Source organism: Pteropus alecto, unplaced genomic scaffold, assembly GCF_000325575.1.
Source record: "Pteropus alecto unplaced genomic scaffold, ASM32557v1 scaffold10, whole genome shotgun sequence".
Lineage (NCBI taxonomy): Eukaryota > Metazoa > Chordata > Mammalia > Chiroptera > Pteropodidae > Pteropus > Pteropus alecto.
In genome coordinates this window covers 1,550,844-1,572,894 of record NW_006431210.1, presented here as the reverse complement: position 1 = coordinate 1,572,894, position 22,051 = coordinate 1,550,844, and the positions used below count along the sequence as shown (strand labels likewise).

Below are 22,051 nucleotides of genomic sequence, written 5' to 3'. Positions count from 1 at the left end.
AAATCCTATATAATGAGGTGCAATTCATTATATAATTAAAATATATAAACTTATACTACTATGTGTTTTACCATAGAATTATATCTGCTTTCTTCCATGTCATTTATTACTATATTAATTACTATATATTTAGATCTAAATTTTGATAAAAACATCGATGCACTGAGGTCCTACTATGCGAAGAGCACTGTGCTAGGCATGGGTAATAAAGCTGTGACCAAGCACCAGCTCCAGCCCTCCTGGAATTTATTGTGAGACCAGAGAAGCTGACATCAAACAAATGACTCCACACAGAGTAGGTTAATAACACTTGTATTAAGTGCTACAAAGGAGAACAACAGAAAATGTAAAACAGGGGAACCTAACCTGGGGGTCTAGAGAAAGCTTCTCTGAGAAAATGGTATGTCGCAAGTCCCTTCGAATGTCTGTAATGCCTGGCTGACCCACAGTTGCTTGCACGGGCTACGAAAAACTACTGTTAACAGAATGTGTGAGTTTCCAATTTTCCACATAATTCTTCATAGGCTAGTTCAAGTTTCCTAGCTTTCAGATTCATTTTCAACTTTTCCCCTTCCTCATCTGGAAAATGCTCACACATCTATAAAATTGTCTTTTCTGTAAAGCTTTCCCTGAATGTGTCAGAGGGACGTGAGGCTCCTTCTTGAGCCCAACAAACCCCTGAACCACAAGTGTCATAGCACATGACACATGCACTGTTTCCTCACCCATTCATTCATCTATACATTCAGTAATTTTTTACTATGTACCTATTATTTAACAGGTACCGTTCTATGCATGTTCTAAACCTTGAGACAACACATTGGAACAAAATACATGAAAATATTTCATTTGTCTATCTAGAGTCTGTGTCATAGGAGGTGTTTAATAAATGCCTGATGAATGAGAATAAATAAATTCTCCATTGTTGGTCGATTTTAATAAGGTGAATAGCTCTTTGGGTCTACAAGGGGACCTACTGTTCTGTGTGGTTCAAGGACCATAACAATGAACTTGATGGCAGGCTTCATAATTCAATTTTAGCTACTATGGCATGCAGAGGTTGTCCTATTTTTGTTATCATCTTTAGTGTGTTATATTGTTCTTGGGGCTTGATACTACAATAGACCCCCTAAACAGAGGCAACTATCAGGGTGGGCAAAGCCCAAAATGTTCTCCAAACAGAGCATAATGTTCACGTTTATCCATGCCAATTAAAAACAAAAAACGATGCCATTTTAAATGGCCTTGGCCAAATAAAATCACTAAGTACATTTATAGTATTTAATAGAAGTTCTAAAATTAAGTACAGACATCCATCTTCCTGATTGCAAAACTTTTTGTGACTGAACACACTACTTGCTGTCTGCCAGGAAAATAACAGCCCAGCAGTCTTACACTCGTGGAGATGAGGGCCTCTCTTCTTCAGAGGCAAGGAAAACAAAGGCAGATGAGAAAATGGACAAAATTAACCCTGAGGGACCAAGGGGGCTAGTGGGGTTTCAACTCTTAAAGGCTGCTTTAAATAGAAGGCTGCCAACGTGACCTTGAGCAAGCATTTCCTCTGTGCCCTTGTGGAGAAAGCACGCCATCATGGCTGCACTCGGTCTCACCCCAGGGGCTCTACATATGGGCTGGACAGTGGTTCTCAAATGCTGGCTTATGGATGGGAAGTTTCCACCCATCAATGGCAAAGCAGAGAGAACAAGAACAAAGCAGCAGTTGGGACTGTGCCCGTGGGTGGGTCCTGTCTGCTAACTGCCCCTTCTTAGGAAAAGACTGCCTTGTAAGCTCTTCCTTCTCTTACATTTTGTTGTAAAAATGTCATTTCTTTTATGAAATGACCAAAACAGTAAGGTTGTTTTTCTTTTAAGTATTTAATTTGTCGCCCCATGAAACCCCCAGTCTAGATCATAACACACCACTACTTCCTACCTTCTGTTTCAAAGTGGATGAAGCAATCGGGTATTTTCCAACAGGCATGGGATTTCAATCCTAGCCTGGCAAAGGCTAGCTAGCTGTGTGACCTTGGCCAAGTTTCTTAACTTCTCTGAACCTCAGTTTCCTCATCTGTAAAATGGGGATGATAAAGCCTACCTTCTTCAGGGTTGCTGTGAGAATTAAATGAGATATAGGTAAAAAATGCCTAAATTATTTGGGGCAGAAAAGGTATCCAAGAACAGTAGTGTTTTTCTTCTCCCTACTTACCTCCAAAAAGCAGGGACTGCAATGCCATATGTGCCATCCCTAATAATAAATTAGCTCAACTGATGGTTTCACTGCTTTAGTGTTTGTATTTGGCATAGGACTGGGTTCAAACTTATGAATTTCTGTCTGTTTTGCAAATTTGCTGAGGCCCAGAGAAGTTAATGAACACTGCAAAGAAAGGAAGAAATGGCCCCGGAATCCAGTGTTCAGATTCTGACCTAAAATGGTTTCCCCTTAGGCTCACACAGCTGGTTCCTTCTCAGCCATGAGATCTCACCTGACCCCCTATCAAATCAGGTAACCCTCAATTATTCTTTACCCAACCATTTGTTCATTTCCTTCCAACTACAAATTGTTTATTATCTGCTCCTTTGTGTAAGACAGTAAGTTCCAGAAGGAACTTGTCTGTCATGTTCACCATTGCATCACCAGCATCTGGCACTGGCCCTGAAATTCAGTCGGTGTTCAATAAATATATGCTGAAGGATGACGAAATGGTGAACGTAATTGCCAGAAGAGACTTACCCATGAAACTGGGGAATAGTAGAAGACAGCATATAATAAAATGCCAGCTCTGGTATACCAACCCTTTTGCAAGGTGACTTTGCTACTTTTCCCCTTAAGGGGAGGAGTCTATTTCTCCACCCATTGAATCTAGACTTGACCATGTAACTGCTTTGGCCAAGGGAACATTAGCAAATGTGATACAACCAGGAGTGTGCACACTGCTGATATCTTCTCTTACCGATGGGAACCCATCCACTACCACGTGAACAAGTCCAGGCTAGGCTAACAAATGAGAAACAACAACTTGGGAACAGGATCTGGTCACCCCGCTAAAGCTCCAGTCATCTGAGTGAGGCCACTGTAGACCATCTGACCCAGGCCAAGCCAGCCCAGACAAAAATATCTGAACAGAATCGTAACAAATAATGGATGTCTATTGTTTTAAGCCAATGAGCTTTTGGGTTATTTGAAAAGCTAACTGATACAGCAGCTCATGAAATACATTCCAAAAACCACTCCAAACTAAGATGTAGGTGTTTTTGGAAGTAGCTCCCTTGAAAGAAAATTGCTAATTTCTCTGACTTTAGGTGATAAGGAAGTGGGAGCTGAGCAGAAACAAGGAGGTAGAGAAATACCAGACAGGGAAAGTGGTCTTGAAGTTCCTGCTATGGAGCCTGGGGCAAGTGGACATCAACTCTTATTAGCAACTCTGCTTAAGCAGGTGGGGATTGGGAACGATGTCCACCCCTGCCACCCACAGTCCACCAGAAGCAGCTGGCCTGCCACCTTTGGCAAAAGTGCTTTGGGCTATCAGTTCTCAGTTTTAGAAACTGTAAGAAAGGACATACCATCATGTACTTTAGCTGAGGCCAGAAAACTAGGCCCAAGGGCCAAAAGTAACCCGCTTGTTTTTGTGAATAAAGTTTTATTAGAATATAGCCATACTCATTCTTATACATATTGTATATGGCTCCTCTAATACTATAATGGCAGAATTGAGTAATTGCAAGAGACCATATGGCCTTCAAAGCCCGAAATAGTTACCATCTGGTTCTTTACAGAAACAATTTGCCAACCTCTTTCTAAGGTAATCAGAGGAGGTTCCACGGAATTGTTGGGTCTTAACTTGAATCCTGAAGGAAGGAAGCAGTGTTTATTTTTGTATAAAGGAATGGGAAATTGCTAGAAGGACATTGCAAGAAAGAATACTAAGATTATAACTGATTTCACACCACTGCGTGCAAAAGTCATTATAAATTAATAATACAAATGATAACTAAGAATATGTACCACGTATTATGTGCCAGGTATTAGTCTATCTGCTTTATAGTAATTCATTTTATCCTAACAACAATATTAGATATAGGTGGCATTATCTCCATTTTTCCAAATGAGAAGAGAGACATTGAGAATTAAAAATGTCTTCCCAAAGTAAAAAAAACTGGCGAGTAGCCTAGCGAGTAGCTAGGATTCAGATCCTGGTATTATTACTCTAAACTCCACATTCTTTGAAAGTTACAAAAATGGAAATGTGAAATATGATGAAGGCCAAAATTGTGCATACATTCTAGCAATGAGCAATTAGACTTTATAAAAGACATGAAAATCTGCTTTATAACTTTATATTGTTAAACCTTGTTGGCTAACACCACCACACGTTCATTTTATGTACTTTTTGTCCTCTGCAAAAAATTGCCATTGCTCAGCTGGAAATCCCCTAAGTGGGGCATCCCTATGGTGCATCTAGTGGTTATGTTACCAGGGTGACGCTGTGTCAACATAGCAGCCACTGACCATTCATAGGTGGATCACGACCTATTCATTAAATTCTGAGGCTGAGATTGCCTCCTGATTCCTAGGAAGACAGGTTTTCTTTCCCAAACAATAATCAATAAGGTCATCGTGGTAATGATAGGCAGAAGCCACTTCTTTAAGAAGGGCATTACTTCAAGATATCAACTGGGTTCTGTTTCGGAGTCCTACTTAAAACAGAGGCTCCTAGCCCAGGGTAATGATCTCTGATCTCAAGGCAAAGGATGGGCCAACAATTCTCACAAGTCAACCAGGAGCCTAGAGGTACCTCCTGGTAGCTCAAAACAGTCTACCTATCATGCATGGGAACCATTACAAACAATCAAATTATTATATGTTGAATTCCAGAATAGAAGTTGTTTCTTGATTCATTACCTTATTATCACAGGGGAGAGATTCCTAATAGATAGTTTCCAATAAGATTAACCTTTAGACAGCTTAAATTGATATACCCGTCCTAGAGGGCATTTTGGCAATTTGTATCAAAAGCTCTAAAAATGTATAAAGACACTGACATAGAAATTCTACTTCTACTAATTTAACCCAAGAAAATGATCAGATACATACCTAAAGGCCATATATTAAAGTGGTAGTTAAAACAGTGAAGCACTAGAAACATCCTAATTGTATAACAATAGGGGACTAGTTAAAGAAATTATGATGTAAGCATAAACTACTGTATTAATGGTACAACCATAAAAACTATGCAGTTGTTTAAATTTGGTCATGAAAGGTTATTAAATTTAAAAAAGAGGTTAAAAGCAGTATGCAAGATAAAATTCTATTTAACAAAAAGAAAAGAACAAAAATAGCAATATCCATATGCCCATAGAAAAACAGGTTCTACTGAAAAAAACAAAAGGTTCTCTGCTCCTAGAGTAAAACTATGGCTGTTTTAATTTCGTACTTTTTTTATACAATAAATTCTGCATTGTACTGATAATTTTAAAAAAATAATTTAAGAAGTTATATTTCTTTTTCTTTGGCTAGTCCATTAAGCTTTTGTATTCTCATGTTTTTCAGTTCTGTGAATTGTGCCACTGTATGTTCCCCACAAGCCAAAATGCAGACCAGTCTTTCTCAAGGGGAAAAGGCAGTCTACTCTTTTCAGACACCCACTCACAAGACAAAAACCCTCAAATTCGACAACTGGCTGGCAAACTCAACTGACGTTACTGGGTTTATAGCTCTGTTAAAAAGATATATTATGACTCGGAACAGCTTAACCAAGTTTATCAAAGTTGTTTGGGCCAATGTGGGTTTTGTTTTTGTTGGGGTTTTTCCTAAAAAGAGTCAGAATCCCAAATTAAAACAAGAGATTCAGGGAATTAGCTGACTAAGGGCTGATTAAAACATTTTGTACCAGGCAGATTGTGAAACAGCTTAATATGCAGGGCCTGGAATCTGGCATGAGAAGAGACACTGGATAATTTCTTTTCCCAGGATATAATGGGAGTAGGTAAGCTGAGTTATAGCACACCTCATTAAGATTTGTGGACATGAGATGACTTAAAAGTTTTTGAAATATGAGTGTTTTTTCATTTAACTTTCAAATGAGCATTAGAAAATTACTTATACATTGCATAACAAGTAATTTATTTATCTATTGGACAAAGTGAACTGGTATTCTGCTGAAGCCTTCCCAAATCTCAGGATAAATTTAAGTAGATTCAGCTAGAGGTGACCAATAATAAAGCAATAATTAGATACACAAATATTTCGCTTTTTATCCAGCTGCCACTGGTTGCCACATTAACTTTCCTGACCACTATATCTGAAGCTTCTTAAAGAAAAGAATTCTTTTAAAACAACCAACATAATACCAGAGGTAGAGAGCTGTGCCTGTCTTTAATGAATTTCCCCAAACTAGCCTTACCCCGTAAAATAATACATGTTCATTCAAACGATTTGAAAGAAGGGGAAACTCACATAATTTCTTTGAGGGGCTGAGTGACATTTATGTCTTTGTTTAACTTACATCTTTAAGCACCCATTATGGGCCAGAGTGTGTGTGAGGTGCGGGCAATAGAGCTCAAGTCCTATCCACTATGTGTTCAAAGGCAACTAGAGATGCAGTGTGGTAGGTTGCATGTAAAAATGATGCTAATTTTCCTTCCTGCCTGCCTCTTAAAATGTGACTTCGCAGCTCCTCAAATTAATAAGAGGAGTTTATGTTCCTACCTCTTAAGTACAAACTAGCCTTAGGACTTGCTTTGGCCAACAGAACATATCAGAAGCGACAGTGTGCCACTTCTGAGCCTCGGCCTTTCAAGACCTTTTGCGCTTCTGTTCTCTCTTCTGGAACTCTGCCTGTGCACATAGCCAAGGCTAGTCCAATGAGAATGAGAGACCACATGGAGGAGAGCTGAGGGTCTCCATCCAATAGGCAGTACCCCCAGAAGCAGAATCAGTTAGCTAACCAGAGATACATCCCGGAGCACAGCTAAGACCAGATGAAGCACCCACAGGAGCCTGGCCTAAAACGCTGACCCATAGAATTGTAGGCTAAATAAAAAGTTATTGTTTAAACCATTTGGTTTTAGAATGGTTTGTTACACAATAGTGCCGAACCAATACACATAGTAACAAAAAGTGCAAACTCCAATAAACTAAATACAAATGTCATGAAAATACAAATGCCAAAATGGGAGCACCTGTAATATTATTCCAAAATGTTGACAATTTACCAATGAATCACGCAATTTAGATATATAAACAACACACCTGAACACTCACTGGGGAGAACATAAAAAAGTTGTATATATAGGGAAGAGATGGCTCAAGACAGCCATAGTTCCTTTGAAAAACTGTCTATGGATGAGCTGGATTTGCCTGTGAAGTCATCCTTTGTTTCTTTTCTCTCTTAAAAAAAAAATAAGCTCTTTCACTCAATTAAGCCTGTTGGACTCGATAACAATTGTCTAGCTTGATTCAAAGCAGCCATATCCTCTCTGACACATGTTCAGCCTCCACTACTCTGTAGGCTGGAATTTTAAATCCAGTTCCCCTGAATTTATGACACACACACAGTAGCAAGTCCCTACAGGCTGAAAATCAAACTGTAATTCAAAGGCCACAGGGCTGAGGAAACAGCCAGAAGATAAATCCCAATTTCAACCTTGGATTCTCTTCACGTTGATTCAGTGGACTGTCAGTCATATTTAAAAATAAAATAAAACTACAAAGACACCAGACAGCATGTTTTAAAGAGAAACAGGATGATGCTTTTCAGAACTCCTTTAAAAGGCTCTTGTTACCTGAAAAGAACTGTTATGTGTTATTTTAATGGTCCCCAAACATTTGGCCCCAGTCATTTGTAGAAGTTTCTAAATTTTCAACTGATGAGCTATAAGGAGGAAGTGAAACCATCAAATGCAGCCAAGCCCACCATGCTGATTGGAGGTGACGTCACAGATGGCAAAGCAGCCCATTTCTGGAGCTGGGGAGGTCACCTTCACGGAGCATGTGTAGAACGAGAGTGCTGCAGGCACTGAGCCGTGGGTACTCACCTTACAGCCCTCACAGGCGCTGACCCCATAGTGGTACCCCGATGATTTGTCCTGGCAGACGAAGCAGGGTTTGTACACGCGAGGGGGAGGAAGTGGAGACGGAGGGCTCGGGACGAGTTCCTCAGAGCTGGTGCTCTGTGTTTCAATCGCTACGATGGAGAGAAAACAGATTTCAGTTCATTTCTTTTTCACCAGTGAACTCAAAGGCCTCTGCCCCAAATTCAGCAGTAACATTAGCAAAGATAGGCCCACAAAACCAGTCATCGCAGCAGGCACAAGAACTCAGAGGAGTGCCGTGACTTGTCCAAGATCAACAGGGCAGTGGTAGAGCCAACACACAAAGTCAGATCTTCACACTGCAAAACCCAGGCTCTTGACACTCTTCAGTTTCCTCCAGCTTTTGATTAACTTAGAGTCTCAGAAATAACTTGTCTGACCCTGTTGTTCACTTAATTAAAAGCAAATTTCCTGAGGACAAATAAAGAAAATGCCCAAAATAGCCATTCAACAAGTCTATGGGGAGGGCCTTTGGCACACAGCCACAACCAGTCTTTATTAATACTAATAATGGCAAGACCTTTGCTACTCAAAGACTGCTCCCTGGATTAGCAGCATCGGCATCACTTCAGAGGTTATTAGAAAACATAGCATCAGGCCCCAGCTCAAGCTTATGGAATCAGAATCTGCATTTTAACAAAACCCTCCGTTGACTGAAGGTACAATTAATATTTGAGAAGCACTGATTTATAATTCCGATGGCACAAAGTCAAGCTGCTCTTTATTCTAGATTTAAAAATACACGATTTCCCCATCTCATTGTTTAAGCACCCAAAGTCCATGGAAGTCATAGAATTTAAGACCTATGTATTCTCCCATCCCTACTCTCCAGATTTATGTTCAAAGAAAGACTTAGCCCTACTCCAATCACAGGTAAAAATGCTCATAAAGTATGATGGAAATGGGAAAGGGAGTGATTGAAAGGATCAAATAATGTTCCAGAATCTTCCAATCTCCAAGTCACTTGACAATATACAGGTTTTCCTGAGTATAACATTCCTAGTTGTTCCACTGCTCATAATCGCAGGTTAGATATTCTGCTGACTCAACTGTCCAAAGCCGAACTTTCAGCAAGTTGGGTCAACCAATCCATCTTGTTCTCGCAATCCTGCTGCCACAGCAGGCTAGTAATCCACCTCAACTACTGCAAAAGCCTCTTCACTGTACCTATGCTTGTACCCTAGGGTCCATTCTTCAAAAAAGCAGTCAAGGTAATTGTTCAAAAAGTTAACATTGATCCCTCTCACTCACCAGCCTAAAGCCCTCCAACAGTCACCAGTTAGATCAAAGTCCAGCTCCTTACTCTGTGTTACAAGGCTCTTCATGACAAGCCCATTAGCAATGTCACCAAATCCAATGATTCTCCTAATTTATTGATTTCTAAACACTTGGCTTCTATTCTATTTCTCAAATAGGCCAAACTGTCATACCGGCTTAAGGTGACTGCACACTAGTCATTTCTCCTACTGCAAATTCTCAGACCTTCACGAATCTGGTTCCTTTGCATCTCTTATGTCTTAGAGCAGATGCCACCTTCTCAGAGATGACTTCTCTAAGTAAAATGCCCATTCCTCACACCTCATCACTATATCCCATTATTTTATTTTATTTTCTATAAAACTCTAATGAATGTCTAAATTTAGAAAGTTTGTTTGCATACGATTTATATTCTATCTTGGCCACACCCTCAAGTGTGGGTTTCATGAGGCCAAGAAATTTAACTACATGGTTTACAACTGTGTTCCAGGCTTAGAAGAGGTCCTGGCACAAAGTAGGTAGTTGATCAATAAATATTTGTTGAATTGATAAACTTTTTCCTTTTCCTTTTTTCTTCTTCATTCCAAACACTAAGTGCCCCTCTAAGTTGTTAAATGATAAAATTGGAACCCAAATTGCTTTCATATACTCATTGGCTTCATTAAAAAGTTATTAATTATCCATTTGGAATAGAATCAAGTATAATTACAGTACTTTCATAATTCAGAAGAATCTTGGAATGAATTCATTAGAGTCATTCAGGTCTAGTAGATAAATGTATTATTAGTCTTTACTGCTTAAAACCGAAGTATCTGGGAGGAAGAAAGCCCTTACTCTGGGTAGTTTGGTATGATTATGTTAAGTGTTCTATAGATGGGTCAGCATCTAAGATGTCACTAAAGCTTAACAGACCAGCTATCAGGCTGTAAACGCAAAAGCATTCCTCACACTAACTCACACTAATCAACTTCACCGAAAGCAAATGAGTAACAATAACATGAAGAAAAAAACATACTTGCGAAAAGTACAAAATAATATATGGTTTAAAAAAAAACAAACAACAAGGACATACACAGAATTACAATCACCTACAATCTTTTCACTGAGAAAATCACTGTTATCATTTTGGCATATACCTTCCAGACCATTTTTCTATGCATATAAATGTTTTTGGTTGGTTGGTTTGTTCACTAAAGTGGAATTATACCATAGATTCTATTTGGGACTTTGTTTGTTTAACTTGTTCTATCATGAGTTTACTTCCACGTCAGTAAGTATCTTTCCCACAAAACATTTCATTATGACGAACATCTTTGTAGCTAATCTCAGCACATCTCTGACTTTTTCCTTAGGATAAATTCTTAGAAGTGGAATTATTAGTTTAAAAGGTATGGTTATTTAAAATATTTTGTTAGTTTTTAATTCATGTTGATAAATTTGACTTCTAGAAAGCTGTGTCAATTTACACTCCTAAAAATAAAAAAATGAGCCCTTCCCTAGATGCCTCTCAAATCTTTTGGACTGGTTCTACTTGAGTGCCTCGACTTCCACTCAGCGTTTCAACAACTGACAGAAGCCTGTCGTCGCCACTATGATCAATCCTGCATTGTGTTCTCCGCAGAAGCAATGTGGGGGATGTGTGTTTTCATGTCCTACTCGCTCTTGTAGAACAGCTAATCTGGCTTGACTAGGGAAGTTGTAAATAGAATTGTTAGGGCTGGATTCAGCTGTCAGAGCTATGCCCTGAATTTCAAAAGTGGGTGGTAATTTCCATAAATATGCCACTTCAAATACATGTACTCAGGAGAGTACAGCATTTCACCCTCCCAAAGAGAGGAAACAGAACTGAGGGCAATTTAATATCCAAGAGACTTGGGGCGAAGTACCCAAAAAGAGAGAAGCCTCAAAAATCCCAAAGTATTTTACAAAGGTTGGAAAAAGTCTTCTTCTATGGATGACAGTCATTTAAAACGAATGAACCCAGAAAGTTTTTCCTGAATAGCTGCCATAAGTGAAAATGTTCTACTGTAAGCAATCAATAGTGAGGGCGCTGGACCTCTATTAAGGCTGTGGTGATTTTGCCAGCAATGCTATGAACTTTTCCATATCTGTACAATGGATGTTCATGTGTTCAATCATTTATTTTCTCTGAGTGATTATAACATGCCAGGCATTATGTTACATGTGGTAGACGGTACATGGTATAATCCCTTAGCCTTGACGAGTTTGGCTTAATAGAGAGTAAACCAACAATTAAAATATAACACAGTAGTTCCCAAACTTGGCTGTACATCGGAACTACCTCGGGAGCTTTTAAATATCCTAATGGGCAGGTTATATCCCAGACCTATTATGCGAGAATGTCTGTGAGTAGGAGTCAGTCTTCAGTGTTTAAAACAATTTTTTTTTTTCCTGGTGAATCCAAATTGCAGCAATTTGGGAACCACTGACATGATAAATATCATAAAATGACAAAGAGGTCTTCGAGCCTTATTCAGCCCCAGGAGAAATCAAGAGAACTTCCCAGAGGAGGTGACCAGGCTGATTTTAAAAAATAAATTGATTCTTTCTATTGTGGTTTGAAACTGAATCCTACAAATGCCATAAATGAAGCCCACACAAACGTAAACAAAAAAAGTCTTATATATGACAAGAAATAATCTTCAGAAAAATTTTCCTCATCGCTAGTAAAGAGTTAAATATTTGACTATATATATCACCCTCAAAATTGGTAATCTACGGTCCTTTGTTTCCTCTGTGTGGCCTATAATACTGAGAATAATGCAAAGAAAAAAATCTCAGTGGTGTAGTCAGATTGCCAAAGCTAGCCTTAAGCAAACATGCCAAAACAAGTTCTAGAATTATAGCCAGGATACGGCACCAATATTAAAGCAAATTTGTATTTTAATGCAACCTCTGGCCTTTTTGGTAATGTAGCAAAATATACTTTGCCAAAGTTCATTAGGGCTCCCCTTCCCTTTGTGTCCACCCCACCAGCACCACTACCACCATCAAGACAATGGCAAACAAGGGAGAAGGAGAGTCTAATGGCTCCCCTTTCCTAGTCATTTTGGTATTTAAGGTAGCTACAGGGCGCTTGGCCATTGATCTGTTCACTGTCATCCTGCTTAAATCAATAATCTATTAGTCCCTTTAAATTAGAATTAGATTCATCAAATGCCCTTGAGAGGCCTCAAACATTTTGTTCCTTATTTCAGACAAACAGAATCAGTCTATGGAATGATAAAATTTTTGCTTGCAAACTCTGCAGGCTCAGCAGAGAATGTGTCCTCTGTTAGCTCATTCAGCGATCTCAGGGAGGCCAAAAAAGCAGTTTTTAGACTTCCCAAGGGGAAAAAAGGCTTGTGTCATTCAATAAAACAACTGTACTCCAACCAACCTGATGTGATTTCAGTTTGGGGAAGGAGCCTTTGAGGAATAATTCGGATCTGCTTTTTGCCTCCTGCTTTTATTTATTTTCTTGCTTACTTATTGACTTATTAGGTTCTCTTTGGTGCTTGCATGCCCAACAAGCAGTAGCCTCTGATGTGAGTTGCCTTGCTTTGTCAGGGAATGGCCAAGACAGAGAAACTTCTGCTACCTGGGCAAGATGGATGCACCAAAGCTCTGTGAGTCCCTGCCCAGAGCAGAGTCAGCACCAGAGATGCGAGGGGGCTTCTCTGGGCTGCACACATGCAAAAGGGGAAAGCGAGCCAAACCAAACCTGCAGACAGAAGCTTCCATTCCATATTTTAAACCTCTCCATCTCTGCAACATAGAGATGGCTGTTACTGAGGAAAACAAAGCTAGAATCACTTTCCTTGCATAAAATTCATTACTGGTTGTTTGTTTCTAAATTAATGCTCCTCAAAGTGTGGTCCAGACCAGCATCGGAATTACTGGGGGTAGGGAGGTAGGCATTTGATTTAAATTAGTGATTTTCAGACTAAGGCAAAGTACCATTTCTTACCCACCTCCCAAACCCTCCCTCATGGATTGATACAATTAAATAAAAACAAATCCCTAGAAAAAATATACAAAATGAATCTCTAGAAAGAAGGGTTTAGAAAAAAGATGTCCAAAACACAAGCTCCAACATAAAAAAAAATAATAATAATAATATATAAAATTACTCTGTCAAATTGCTGTAGAAGTTTCTAAACATTTGCTCTCAATCTCTACACTTATCTCATCGTAGGCTGGTGGTAGGCCACTTAGGAATGGACATAGGTCCACAGTTAGAAACATTTTTAAAAGCACTACTCTGAAAGGCTTCAAACTCAGAGGCTGTTTGCAGGCAAAATAAAAACAAACTAAATGAAATAAATCTCCACTAACCAAGATGGTACAAAGTAGAATGCCAATGCTCCCAGTGACACAGCTTTCTCAAACATGGCCACAACTCTAGGGGTTAATTTGTTCCCAAAATAAGAGGAAAAAAGAAAAAAGAAAGAAAAATTAATGCTGTTGCCTGTTTAAAAAAAAGACTTGGCACTTACAAACCTAACTCACCTGAGAAAACAGTATAAATGTCTTTGTTGTTACAACACACCTGAGTGTCATTTAAACACAAAGTCTCCAACAATAGTTCCCTTCACAATTCCTAACATGCTTGGCATTTTTCTAAAGGTTAGATTAAGTAGCTGATACCATTTTTAAGAGAGAGCTCAGTATACAATTTTTTTCTTTGTGAGAACTAATTTACTGCTGGCTAAACCATGTTGACAGATTTCAGGATTTTATGTTGGGCCTGATTAGAGGCAGGCAGGCAGGCATCTTGTATTATGAAAGCCCTGCCTTTTTACTAGAACCTTCCATGATTAAGACAGTACTTTAATGCACTCTCTGGGCAGCTGAGCCTTAAAAGAAAAAAAAAAAAAAGAGTTGTAAAGCAAAAGGCATTTCCTGCATGGCCCCAGGGGAATTTTGAGCCCAGGGCTTTGGGACCCGGTGGGAGGGAGTAATTTCAGCTAATTAAGGGAGAATAGCAAAGTGTTGCATTTGGTCAAAACATTCAGTTGGGCTTCATTTTTGTTGGCACCAAAGACAGCCGGTCTGGATTTTTTCCCCCTTTTTTTTCTGTGTATTCACTGCAGGATCGCAGGGCCCACAGCTCACATACATTAGGGAGAAAGTCAAAGGAAACGCCAAAGTTCAACTAAAGTACAAGTAATTAGAACCAGATTCTCCACTGCGTGCATGTGCGCATGCGTGTGCGAGTGCGCATGTAGATATTTTATTAAAATATAATTTACTTGAATCCAAATGTTAGCGTGGGGGCAAAAGAGCTCCATACTGTCGCTCATTTAATTTTTCTGTCGCCTCTTCCTGAGGGGGTCTGCTTTTAATCATCTTTCAGGAGCAGCGGTTTGTTTCCACACACGTGGGTTTTGCAAATCTGTGAATCGCATTCTGAAATTAGGTAATTGCCAAACAAGAAAAATGCTGCTTTGAAATGGTCTTGCCGCACACTGCTGCTGGCTTTGATATTATTAAGCAGTTCCAAGATTAGTCCCGGGTTTGGGGCAGGCAAAGGAAGGAGGGGGTGGGGGGAGAAGGAAAACATCATCGAGGGCCTTTGGCAGTCTTGACTCAGTAACCTGCCCGTGACCCTGAAGAAGTGTGTGTTTGCCCGGGTCACCCGGGATCCTGGCCGAGGGCTGGAGCTGGGTTATGAGAATCCCTGCTATTCTGACCACACAGGCAACAGGTGCTGAACCCAGGCAGAGGACAAAAGGCAGGGGCCGTACGGGAAAGGGGGCATGGGGGGCGGGGGGACTTTGATTTTTGACTCTTTAAAGAAAGCCTTGCTTTGCAAAATGTGGTCTCAGGTCAGCAGCATCACCATCACCTGGGAACACTCAACTCTACCCAGAAATGCCTGCCAATCTAAATAGGCATCTTAAGAAAATCCCCCATATTATTCTAATACACATTAACAACATTTGAGACACCCGGATTTAAAAATGTCTTGTTACTGTCCTCACCTCCCCAGAATCTCAAACATTTTGATGAGTCAATTTGGCATGGGAACTCTGTTTCCCCTTTGCACAGGTCCTCACTAAATACTCTACCTTGTTAAGTACTTAATACATTAAGATCTTCAAGCTGGGTGTGTGTTTATGCTCACCAAAAGCCTTCGTTTTCTCCCACGGAATGTTGGCAGTGGATTTTAGTTGGCAGTGGGTTCTAGTTGGCAGTGGGTTCAAAGTTACACTGGAAGAGCTTGAACTAATAGTATCTACTATTTACTGAGCCCTTACTGTATGCCTGGGGCTGTGCTAAGTGCTTAATATGCATTAACCCCTTTACTCCTCCCCAAAACACTGGGGAGGGGACGACCAGGAACTCTGCAATGAGGAAATTTAAGAACACAGTGCCTCTCTCAGCCTTTATAGAAGAAATTTTAATGGCTTCATATATATGACTATTATTTCATGAAAACCCATAGCTTTTTAAGTTCTCGTTTTCCATCTCCTTCATTTATTTCCTTTGCTAGAAACATCACCAGGCGTGGTGTGGTCAGGACTATTTATTCAAACTTGAGAACTGCAGAATTGTGCCCCTCCTTATCTTTTAATTCACGGTTCTAATTTTCCAAACACTGATTTGATTCCAGATATGGTTAAATTTGACAAGATAGTTTAGTCCTTAAAAAGAGAGGCTCAGCATCCACTAATCACTCTCTACGATAGCTACACCTGCCTGGGCTCCCAGCCAGCAGCAGAAATTATTCCTGGGACTGACTTTGACCATGGGAAGTGCTGTCATATTTTCATAAGGGACCATGGCACGTTCAACTCCTACATTTCATTTTTATAATGTGCTTTCTTGCTTCAAGGAACATAGTCGAAATTATCTCATAGGTTATTTTGGGTGACGTTTTTAACAGATGATGCTTTATATCACTATTTTCTAGGACAATACTAAGATAGCTTATGACAGGGTTCAAATAAATTCCCCCTTAAAATCACTTAACAGGCCTACCCATATAACTACTTATTAATGATGTGAGCTGAGAGGCATCAGAAATGGAACTGTATTCACGGAACAAATGTTGGAACGGGTCTCGGGAGTCATGTGTGGATGAAGCTAATTACATTGCAATACTAAGATCCCCCGAAGAGTGTATCTCAACACCAAATGATTCAGTTCCATATTCTGCTTCTAATCAGGATTCCCATCATTTCTAAAAAGCAATTATTGCACTAATAAATGAGATTCTATTATCTGTTCAAATTCCTGCACACAGATTAAAACTGGAGCATTAAAATGTATATCATTTCATATACAATTCTTGGCTTGTACACTGTAAATATATTTATTTGCAAACCACACTGGTGCCAGAGTTACAGAAAAGTAATGGGGAGATAGTTTTTGGAATACTTAAGGAAGATGAAAAGGAAATTATGCTTTGTCACACAGGAATCCTTGCCACCCTTCTGAGGTCTAAAGAAGTGCAAGTGAGATTACACCAGAATTTAGCCACACCCCTCTTAACAAAATTAGATTTATTTGGTTATGTTTGCCGCAAGGAGTTTTTGTTTTGTTTTGTTTTTTACAGGTGTACAATCACATTAGTGGTCTCAGAATAACTTTGAAACCCATCTAATCCTTGTTCCTAAAAAAAAAAATAAAACAAAAACAACAACAACAAAAAACTACAACACCATGAGCCTACAGAAAATTGTGTGTAGGAAATGATGGCAAGGGCACAGGCTTTGCTGCCAGATCGACCTGGATTTGAATCCCTCTTCTGCCACTTACTAACTTAATAGAGTTTTCTTTACAGTCTCAGAGCCCCAGTGTCTCTTTCATAATAAACACAGACAATCCTAAAATTCTGGTTGCTGAGTTGGTGAAAGGGTACATTGTTTGCAACTTGCCTGGCACACAGTAAGTGCTTAACAAGCAATAGCCAACCAGGACCTCTACCCACCGCCCACATTTCCCTTTTACCTTCTTTAATTTAGGGCAATGATTCTTAACCAGCACTTATTTTCCCCAAGAGATACTGCAGTGTCTGAGACATTCTGGCTGTCGTAATTAGGGGCCACTACTGGAACTTAGTGTGTAGAGGCCAGGGATGCTACTAAACATCCTATAATACACAGGACAGTCCCTACCCCCTCAAAATTATAAACAGTGCTGAGGTAAGGATGCTACTTGTGGGGAGACTTCAGGACAAGGGAGTGGAACAGCAAATAATGTCCTGCAGCACCAGAGAAGTGGAAACTGCACAGTCCTAGATGATAGACGGCATGAACTCAGTCCCTAACTCTGCCTGTACACAGTCACTTCACCTTCCTGAGCCTCAGTTTCCTAATCTGAACATCAGAGATGACAAGTATGCTTACTACATTGCAGGGTTTATATTTTGTAAACTACAGAACTATAAAAACACAAACATAATAACACTTCATTATTAGAGTATTTGGGGAAAAGTGTTAGGTAAGCCATATATTAATGTGATTAATACTGTTACCTTAGAAGGTGACAGAAACATCTCTAGGGCCTAGTCTAATCGATAACTTACAACAATATGAATAACAAAGTTATGGAGCATGTACGATGGGCTAGCCAGCACCCCCATTCTGTTCTGACCACTTTACATATATTAATTCACTTGATCCTCATAATGATCCTACAAGACAGCTATCCTTAGTATTTCTTTTGTACAGGAAAGAAATTAGAGGCACAGGGTGGTTAGGTAACTTGCTCAAGGTCATACAGACCAAACCTTTGAGCGGGGATTTGAAGGCAAACGGTCTTTGGTTCAAGAGAATGGGTGTAACCCAGGTGTTGGGAGAATACAATGATATCCTCTCTTATGAGACTACACACAACTTCTCTGGGAATAGGCTGGCAAAGTCCCTGGCAACAGGTTTGAGAATTTATAGACTATATCTAAGTCAAACACACACACACACACACACACACACACACACACAGTTACCCCGTGATAAGGACCAGAAGTCAAACTGGAAAACTAAAAAAGAAAGAAGCTAAGGGGAGAGAAATAAAGCCCCTTTTTTTTTCCTTTCCAGTCAGAGCAATAAAGTAGGAAAGTCCCCCAGAAGCAAACACAGGAATGAGAAGACACACACCCACAACCACACACACACCCCCTTGAACCTCTCCAGCATCTTCCCTGCTGAGAAACCAACCCCCAGTAGGCAAAATGGCAGCAGCTAAGACCAAGGTTCAAAGGCCTTTGGCAGTGCTCCAAGGGCGTGTGACTACACACTGTCAGGAGCAGTAACTCAGCTAAATGTGACCTGCTGTCTGCCTGCTTTGGGGCTCTGCTGGGAACAGGGGAGCTCTGGACACCCCCATCCCTAAGCTGGTTCTCCCCCTTTTGCCAGTGGGCCATATGCACTGCCGTGACCAAAGTTCATCTGGCATCAGAATGAAACCAACATCCAAAATTCTAAAGTTGTATGATAGCTCTTCTGTCACTGTCTACAGATTTGAATGCCCTAAATGATGGGCTGAATTACTCTCTCCCTGAAGACCACAGTGTGGGAGGAGCGACTAGAAGCGGAAAGATAGATAGTAAACATCCTTACCAAACCTTCTAGTTGAGTAATATGAAGATTTTGTTAGTGCTAGAGATGAACATAACATATCAGGTCAAAAGGATACACTTGGGAGATATTTTATTTTAAAAGATTCTTAAGTTTCTATATGGAATTGTTCAGATTACAGAAACACTAGAACACTGTGTTTTTCTTTCCTAACGGTATTTCTCACTATTTCTTGATGTGAGAAGGATGAGAATTTCAAAGTACTTTAATTTTGGTTCTTAAAAAAGAAATTGCTAAGGAAAACTTAACAAAATAATAATAATTCGAAAAAAGTTTTACCAATCTCTCAACTGGGAGCAGGCCCCAAGGCTTTTTTTTTTTTTTTTTTTTTTGGATGTTTCGTCCTTCAGGAAACTTTTCATCTTTGCCTACAAGTTGAGGCTTATGGTTGGAAGTGTGAATTCTGAAGCCAGCCTGCCTGGGTTCAAATCCTAACTCTCCCAATTACTAGCTGTGTGACTTTGGACAAGTTACTTAACCTCTCTGAGCCTCAATTTCTCCTTGTATAAAATGATAATCTATCCCTCTTTGGATCATTGTGAACAAGAAACAGGAAGTCTCTGTAAAGCACTTGGCACAATCCCCCTCACATAGCAGTGTTACATAAAGCAGAGTTATCACCATTACCATATCAAGGGTCATCCTTGGTGTGGATGAATCTCAATATTATTCACCTCCCCATCTTTCACCTACATATTAATCTTATGTCTTCATTTCCTGGCCTTCGCTTCCATTTCCCTATCAAAATAGTAGTTGCTCCTGATGTACCTAAGAGATTCTCTATAAGCTAATATGAGTAAAGCAAGTTGCGTCACCTTTGCCTCCCTACACTCTCTGCAAATGTCCCTTCCTTCCCAGCCTCTAAGATATTGATCTAAAATACTGCAATGACCATTTTCTCATGGGTTTTCCAGGCCCATCCCCAATCCACACGCCTAGAAGCCTCAGAAGCAGCTTCTTTAAACACCTCCTTAGCACCGTGATCTAGCATTTGAAAGCCTTCAACAGTTGCTGAAAACCCAGAGCAGAAAACCTTTGGAAGGAACACATGGGAGAGAAGGCAGCACAGGGCGGTGACTCCCAGCCAACCACATCCAGCTGCTGACAATTATTTATTGAGCACCTGGCAGGGCCAGACACCGTGCTGGATGCTGGGTTATAAAGAAGTTAGAAGACACTGTTCTTGGCCCACGCAAGTGGACAACTAAAAATATCAGATGGCAAAAATGGCCCCAAGCTGGAGGAAGGAGTTGATGGGAGCCCACGTCTGCCATGACATGGCATATCACTTGCACACCAAAGGCTTCAGCTGCCTTGCCTTTAAATACTCTGTGCTTAAAAACGTGCTCGGTACAGAGCATGAATGCAATAAATGTTGATTGAAAAAAATTAATGAATGAAAAGAATGAAATCTGCATAGAAATCCTTACATGCAATAACACAAAAATGATGATAGTTTCAGCCAATTCAGCAGACTCTGCTAACAGCATATATTATGTGGTGATGGATGATTTGAGGTGTTTTCACTCGCATTACCCCACTTACTCCGTCATGATAAATGTATGAAGAAGAGCAGAGATTATTATCATTTTCAGTTTTTAAATCTCCTTTATCGCAAGAGGAAACTGAAGCTTAGAGAAGTTAAATGACTTGGCCAAAGTCACACAGTAAAGAAATGGCTTAATCCAGAAATGGCTTCCTGAATTCACACACAAGATTATTATAAATAAATAACGAAGCACTCATTTCTAATCTAAGCCGTCCTATTAATTTTTCATGTTTTAAGACAAAGTCAGCAAACTTTTTCTGTAAAGGGTCAGACAGTAAGTACTTTAGGCTTTGTGAGCCACATGCTTGGTCTCTGTCATAGCCGCTTAGGTCTGCCTTTTTAGGTAGCTGCATACAAGACATAAATGAACAGGTGTGGAATATTCCAATAAAACTTTATTTACAAAAACAGGCTACAGGCCAGATTTGGCTCCATTTTCTGAACCCCTGCTTTAAGATAAAAGATATTAAAACTATTTCTTCATATAGTAACTGCACATGTTATTATTGTAAAATCCATGCTTTTCTTTGCTTCCAGGGTAAAGACAGAGTATGATAGCCATATGTCACAGAGATGTGAGAAGTATTTTAAGGATGCTAAAATTACAGTGTATATAGTATTTATATACACTATAAATGTGTAAGGTCTGCACCTTTCCTTCAAAACTAACCTCATGTATACATTTTTATTAGTTAGGGAGGTCAATATGTCTATCATAAATACAGTTTAAAATTCCTTCCTACATATTCTGTCTATTGGGATTATTTATCATGCCTTGTTCCCTGGCCTGGAGCCAGGAGGAATATGGGAGTTTTAATACCTTTAATCCATTACATGGATTTTTTTTAGAGCTCTATAAGACAAAATAAAATGCACTCTCATGGTCATATGTGCAATAAACCTGATATGCCACTTAATATTTCATGTCCCATCTTATATTTTAGTTGTGACGCTTTCCACGTGCAAAATGGACAAAATTTCAGCCATCTTCTTGCTCCAGTTTTTTTGCTGTTGTTTAGAGAACTCCTGAAAATTCATAAACAATAAATCTCACTGCTACTTTGAGGGGTGACTAATTTTGCTCCCTAATATTCTTAACAAGTATTAAAGTAATTACATGAATTAGTCGTGTTTATTTTTATTAGGCCATGTTATCTTGTTTTGAAAAAGAGGTGTGCGTTTATTTCTAAATGCACAGTGAGTATGGTACCTAGTGTCCGAATATGGCCTTCTTAATTTAAGAACCACAGCTCTGTGGATCCACCATTGTGTGGGCCTTTACTCTGGAATCTGAGCTGCTCCTGTGATTTCCTTTTGATCAGCAGGCTGTGTGGCAAGAGTAACGTTATGTTACACAGGAGCCTAGATCATAAGGAGCCCCGCAGCTTCCACCTAGGTTTCTGGGAATGCTTATTCTGGGGGAAGCCAAGTAAAGGGCCCTGGGATCACCATGCTGCAAGAAAGCCCACATCACAAGAGCAGGCCACATGGAGACTGAGATGCTCAGACAGCCTTCAGTTGTTCAAGCAATATCAGCTGAGGAACTAGACATGTGAATGGACATGATA

At 39.8% G+C, this 22,051-nt stretch overlaps 1 protein-coding gene across 1 annotated transcript in view; it reads right to left on the bottom strand.

Moving 5' to 3' along the window:
• The window catches only part of RARB (retinoic acid receptor beta), a 160,914-nt gene that overhangs the window by 124,197 nt on the left and 14,666 nt on the right, over nt 1-22,051 (bottom strand). Inside the window, exon 2 of the mRNA XM_006905703.3 lies at nt 8,034-8,182. Within this exon, the coding sequence (XP_006905765.1) occupies nt 8,034-8,182 (149 nt within the window). The remainder of the gene's footprint in view (nt 1-8,033; nt 8,183-22,051) is intronic.